This window comes from Agrilus planipennis, unplaced genomic scaffold (assembly GCF_000699045.2).
Source record: "Agrilus planipennis isolate EAB-ADULT unplaced genomic scaffold, Apla_2.0 scaffold26, whole genome shotgun sequence".
Classification (NCBI taxonomy): domain Eukaryota; kingdom Metazoa; phylum Arthropoda; class Insecta; order Coleoptera; family Buprestidae; genus Agrilus; species Agrilus planipennis.
Genome location: NW_020439469.1, coordinates 1,110,117 through 1,117,013, shown reverse-complemented (window position 1 = coordinate 1,117,013; position 6,897 = coordinate 1,110,117). Strand labels below are relative to the sequence as shown.

At 36.7% G+C, this 6,897-nt stretch overlaps 1 protein-coding gene across 5 annotated transcripts in view; it reads right to left on the bottom strand.

The window, feature by feature from the left end:
• Window positions 1-6,897, bottom strand: part of LOC108740021 (mitogen-activated protein kinase-binding protein 1) — a 482,920-nt gene that overhangs the window by 459,152 nt on the left and 16,871 nt on the right. For all 5 annotated transcript variants that reach the window (XM_025979098.1, XM_025979105.1, XM_025979104.1 and 2 more), the window contains exon 2: window positions 5,810-6,126. In XM_025979098.1, coding sequence (XP_025834883.1) covers window positions 5,810-5,890 — 81 coding nt within the window. In that variant the 5' untranslated portion in view covers window positions 5,891-6,126. The remainder of the gene's footprint in view (window positions 1-5,809; window positions 6,127-6,897) is intronic.

Here is a 6,897-nt window from a genome sequence, read left to right as displayed (position 1 = left end):
CTGTGGAATATTACTGCCTCAGCATTTGCCTAAGTGATCCAAGGAAACCACAGAAAAACTTGGACCAAGGCAGACGGACCCGGAATCGAACCGGCGTCCTCCCGAATGCTAAGCAATGGTCTAGACCTCTAGGCCATGCCGCTCGGTACATACAAAAAACCCCGCTAGGTCCTAATGGAAAATGGCGCTCTGACAAACTCTTTAAATCTTTGGATTTTGGTAGTTCTTGACGTGTAGTGCAAAAATCTCAATGGGCTCTAAATCGTAAAAGCTTATCTCTTTGAGATATGGTCCTTTAAAGTTGCATTCTTCCGTACGAACTTGCTGGGTATAATTATACCCATTACACGTATTCAGTAGATTCAAGTATATATGCAAGTTTGCATATGCTGATGTATTGTATCTATGTGTATTGCATATTGTCACGAGGTAAATTGTTACTTTAGGTCTTTTGTTAATTATTTATTTTAATTATCTGATTATAATATGTTTTGTTATCTTGTAGTAACCAGGCGTAAGGCATTAAAATGATAAGAAAGGCGAGATTGGAAAAAATAAAAACTTTATTATATAATATAGTAAAATAGATTTGAAATTCACAAAGATGCATCTCAGCGATCGTTTCTTTCTTTATATACTCTTTTGTGGCCTTTCTGGAACTTTCTCGAGCCGTCCGAAAAAGTCTCGTCTTTGAACTGTTTAATTGCTTTCCCGGAACGCAGATACGACACACACGTTTACAGATTCGGCGCACATGAAGAAAGGCCCCGCGGCTACTCGGCGAATCGATAAGCCGCTCACACACACATATATGCACGATCGCACACAAACACCCTCTTGCTCGCTACAATATGATAAATACTAGTGTTTAGTGCTAATAATAATTATCTATATTTTTTACAATTATTTTAATTCGAACTTTTCCGTTTAGTTAGATTTAGCATTGTTAATTACTTTCATTACATTTCAAATTTCTTTGTTCCTTTGTTAAATTCAACTTTATAACATTTCTTCAAACATTTTAGGTCATAATAGTACATTACGTATCGAGGTCTGAAAAGTGAATATTTCAGACTACGTGTTAGTTGCGGCAAACACGTAGTCTGAAGTATCTACTTTTCAGACAGTGGTACGTATACTATTTTTTGTCATGTTTGTGCGAAAAGCTCGTCATTAAATTGATAGTTGGCGAAATAGGAGTAAATGATTTAGAGGTTAGAAAGACATTGTCATTGAACAACTGATTTCTGCGCATGCCCATAAACTTGAGCGCATGCGCTCAAAAGACTAATTTCATTTCCTCCCGACTAAAACACGGCTGAAAAGAGGCCATTTCTTCCCTATTTCATAGCATGCAAAACGAGCTTTCCGCGCTAACAATTCCTTTCTTTTATTATATGGTTTTACAATATTTCATGAATATTCCATTTGTCATACAGACAAAATGTCACTATTACCTGGTTCATTGTTTGCTCATTCATACCTGTTTTCAGAACTTTTCTGTATCTAGTTGAACTGAACACCCTCTCGTCTATGACGACATTCAGGAAATTCCTTCATTTACCCACCACCATGATATGTTTCAATTAGACTCCACCCTCTTTGTTAGTTATTCTCTAGTTTTAAGTAAATTTATTGTTGTTAGTAAGTATATAAGAAACCTTCTCATTCACACATCAATCAAATGGGCTACTAGTTTTATATGAAAACATTCTAGTAGAACGGGAATTCAGAAACGTAACTCCCGAGTGGTCTCCGGATAATTTTTTATCTCATGACTGCACACTAGAAATGGAGGAGTGGGACGCTCGTCTATTTGAATCAGTGGGTTTAATATTCGCACAAGTTTGCTCTGGTCAGATCTTATTGAATCACATGCTCGGAAGTATCAAGAAAATAGGACCTCTGTTTTAGTGAACCAGTAAATCGAATTGAAGCTCTGCTGATGAGGGTTTTTGAGAAGGAGATTGACTTTGGTTCCATGCATGTGTCGTAATTCTTTGTTTTCAAAATTGGGATTATATGGTATCAATCTTGTTGTAGATAATCCTGCTAACTAACCACATACCTAACAATTCCAACTAGCACACAAAACTAAATGCTTGCACATTATAAAGATTGCGATGCATAATACTACTTCCTTGAAAACCTTGATAAGCAGTATGTCAATTCGATCTACCGGAACATCATGATCATCTCCACAAGATCGTCAATCTTAAGACTGGTTGGACACGCACCTCCACTCTCCTATTCTAAGCTAAACTGCGCATTTCCCCAAAACTAGAACAGCCCACATCCTCTACTCCTCCTAATTCCTGTTTCTGCCTCTAATATGTCTCTGACTAGACATCCATGCCTGAGAAGATGTCCTACCAATCTATCTCGCCTGTTACTTATAGACTTCCATAGAGTCCTCTGTTCTCCTGTTCATTCTAATACCTCTTCATTTCTAACTTTCGCTATCCACGGTATTCTTATTATTCACCTGTGGCATCACATTTCGAACGCTTCTAATCTTTTCGAATTTCCAAATTAACCGTTCGCGAGCATAGAAGTGACTTAAAACATAAAAATAAAAAAACATTTTTAAAAACAACCTTTTTTAAAAAAACGTGACCTAAAAAGGAAAAAATAAAATTAAGTGACATGTCTTAGATATGTATATACATTAATATAAGTAGTAGATAAATTCTAGGGTCGGAGTGACCCCTCCCTTAGTAATTTTAAAAACTTGAGGCACTGTTAGTGTATAGTGAACCTGCATAACGAATAGCGTACATCAGTGCCTCAAGCTTTTAAAATTACCAAGGAAGGGGTCACTCCGAACATAGAATTTATCTACTATATTCATTTATATACATATCTAAAACATGTCACTTAATTTAATTTTTTTCTTTTTANCCAAGGGAGGGGTCACCCCGAACCTAGAATTTATCTACTATATTAATGTATATACATATATAAGGCATGTCACTCAATTTTATCTTTTCCCTTTTAGTTCACGTTTTTTTTAAATAAAAGCTTGTTTTTAAAAATGTTCTTTTATTTCTATTTTTTATTTTATACTTTTATTTCCAAAATTTAGCACGTAGCATTTTTATTGTTTAGACCATTAACTTTATTACACTTTTTACATTATTTACACCATCAACATAATTTAGACTATTTATATTATTGACATTAAGTAAGCGGTGCAATATAGAGACTACACTCATAAACACATACATGTGCCACGCTTGGTAGACAAGAGTGGGTAGGCTACGAAGCACCACAGAAAGGGGACACGCAGATAATAGGAAACACTATAGGTGTACACGTTTATCTATTTTTATTGTCGTATTTTTGTTCTATCGAGTTTCAAATCCTGATAATATCATAATATTGCATTGTCACGGGACGTACATAAGTATGCCAAATTTCAGCTCAATCGGATACCCAGAGGTGGTCGAAAAATGGCATGCAAGATTTGACGCGGACAACCTACATACGCACATTGCAAGTTAAATAAAAGCTTGTAAAAAGAAACATTTGCGATGAACATGTTTACTCGTCAGTCATAAAATACAAAGAAACAGGGATCCTTCCTACGTGACGCTTCCAAACACACTTCAGTTACGGCGTATTGTGCACCTTTGCGTATGCTCTCTACTAACAGCGATGAACGCGATCTATCGGGTTGTTCGGAAAGTCATTTCGTTTTTTCCCGACAGAGGATTTAATTGTATTCTTTTGCACCCAACTTCACATTTAAGCCGTATAATTTTTATATGCTTTGAGAGCTCATATAGCAAGGCTTGTGTGTGAAAAATTCCAATTAATTCTACGCAGTAGTTTTTGGTTGGTGCCCTTTTAAATATGGAGAGCGATAAGCAGCATTTTCGACATATCTTACTGTTTTACTACAGAAAGGGTAAAAATGCTGTTCAAGCCAGAAAGAAATTGACTGATGTGTATGGAGAAGGTGTGTTGACAGTACGCCAGTGCCAGAACTGGTTCGCTAAATTTCGATCCGGCAATTTTGATGTCGAAGATGCACCACGTTCGGGAAGGCCGGTTGAAGCTGATAAAGACGCGATAAAGGCATTAGTTGATGTGAACCGGCGAATAACAACACGTGAGATCGGATTGAGGTTAAATTTATCAAATTCAACAGTTTATGACCACTTGAAAGGCCTGGGATTATCCTCGAAGCTCGATGTATGGGTTCCCCATGTTCTCACAGAGAGAAATCTGTGTCGCCGCATTGACGTCTGCGATTCGCTTCTCAAACGTCACGAAAATGATCCGTTTTTGAAGCGCATCATCACTGGGGACGAAAAATGGGTTGTATACAACAACGTCAAACGCAAGAGGTCATGGAGCAAAAAAGATGAACCGGCTCAAACCATTTCCAAAGCCGATATTCACCAAAAAAAGGTGATGCTGTCTGTTTGGTGGGATTTTAAAGGAATCGTTTTTTTTGAGCTTTTACCGGATAACACAACGATTAATTCGGAAGTCTACTGTCATCAGCTGGACAAACTGAATGATGCACTTCAACAGAAAAGGTCAGAACTAATCAACAGGAAAGGTGTAGTGTTTCACCAAGACAACGCGAGACCTCACACAAGTTTGGTCACTCGCCAAAAGCTTTTACAGCTTGAATGGGATACAATGCTACACCCACCATATTCTCCAGACCTGGCACCATCGGATTATTATTTGTTCCGGTCACTCCAAAATTTTTTAGACGGTAAAACCTTCACCTCAAATGAGGAGGTCAAAAACCTCCTCGATCAGTTTTTTGCCAGCAAAGACCAAAAATTTTATGAGCGTGGAATTATGCTACTACCAGAAAGATGGCAAAAGGTGTTGGACCAGAACGGTCAATATATAATTTAATAATGTATTTGTTTATTATACGAAAACTGTCTTTCATTTCCACAAAAAAAAACGAAATGACTTTCCGAACAACCCTATAACTCAACGGTAGCAAAGAACATAAACTGTGTGCCAGCTAAGTTATTACGCCAACTAACTCTCCCCAACTGTTTTCCCATTTACACTGATAAGCAACCTCACAAATGGATTGTACAAGTGCTTTCAATTGCGCTCGGAAAGATTTTAATTTTAAACAGAAAACTACGTTAAAAGGAATATTTTACAATTAAACTCATTAGGTATTTATTTGCAACACCTAAAACTTATCGCTCGTATTTTACATCGAATTTATTGAAGATATTGAAACTGTTCGGTACCAAAGACCTTTTTTTATTGTGTAGTTAATTGTTATACTGTATAAATGTTACTTTTTCTTGTTTCTAATATTTCAGTATCTGGTGTACGTAAACATTAATTCGACCTGGTCCGGTATTATTATACCCTACCATAAAGTTTGTTAGAGGCATTCAATTGTGATATGTCAGGTAGGGTAAACCTTGAAATTTCCAAATTCGTTGTTATTGGAAATATGCTGTACATTTTATTAGTATACCTGCTTGAACCCTTGAACCATTTACTTTGCATTGTATCTGCCCATCAGGCTAAAAACAAGTTTGATTGTTGAAACTGATAGAATTTTAAACATAAATGTACATTTAGAACAGTCAATTAGTCAGTTCTCGATATAGGCTTGCTGGATAAGCATTATCCATTCAATTTATACTATAAGAATAGTGTAATTAATAATAAGTAGTAAGGAGTACACGAGTTCTTATTGGTTCTTCGAACAATAAATCATTAAATGTGGTACGTCAGTACAACCGTTCGAGATAAGTGATAAAACACTACGACGGTAAAAACAGAAACTAAAGATATAATTTTGACTTACCCTTTCAGAAATTCTCTCGTTCGATTTTCCCCGTTTTAAGGATGGTGCTCGAAGCAGTTTCCCCAGAGTAAAGTTATCCATTTTTCTACCACAAAGTGTGTCGGTTAAAGTGGTAAGCTTTCGAACTTTAACGGAAGCACTATCATTATAAGCGAACCGGTGAGTTTATTACAAATTTTTAATATCCGAAACACTACAACAGACTTCACGGAACTTTGTACCGAAGTTTCACGACCGTTTAAATAATTTCCCACGAGTTGCCCGTACTCAGCGAAAATATTTCGGCAGCTACGCTGAAACTACCGTCAATTCTGCATCTGAAACAAAAATGCAAATTACAACAGTCGTTCTTCACAAATAACTAAAGAATTTAATTGTTAATTGAAATCTCTATTGTTTTTACAGGCTAAGTGTTAAGCTATATTGCTTATATTTACAAGACGGGGAAAGTCGCGAAGGATTATAAAGGGAACGTGACAGTAATCAAACCTAAAAAGAGAGGTGCGGATAGGTACGAGTCATTTAGAACAATTAGCATAACTTCCCACGCGTCAAAAATCTAAACCAGAATTATACAGAGATGGATCACAAAAAGGCAGAACTATTACTATTGTAGACTTAGAAAAAGCTATTGACAATGTTTGCTAATATACTTAAAAATGTAGGGATGAGTTACAGAGATAGAAGAGTGATACTTAGTTTGTATAAAGAGCAATTGTAGAGATACATTTACAGCGGCAGTAGATTAGTATGCTTAGATTTGCAGATGATATAGCAGTATAAGTATTTAGCAACGAGGAGTTCGGGATAGCTTTAAATAAAAAGGGAAGATAAGGTATGGAAAGAGCGAATATAAAGATAGGAGGCGAAAAATTAGAAGTGGCTGATGTTAGGTATCTAGGAAGTCAGATAAGTGAGGATGGAAGAAGTAGTAGGGATATACGAGGGTGGATTGATAAGTTTCCGGCCTAACCAAGAGATGACGCCACTAGGCCTACCTTGAGGTGACATTCTATAGTACCATCCTTGGATAGCTTGTAGCTATAGTTTCAGCCCGATCTCCTTGCTAGTGTAGGTTTGACAGCACG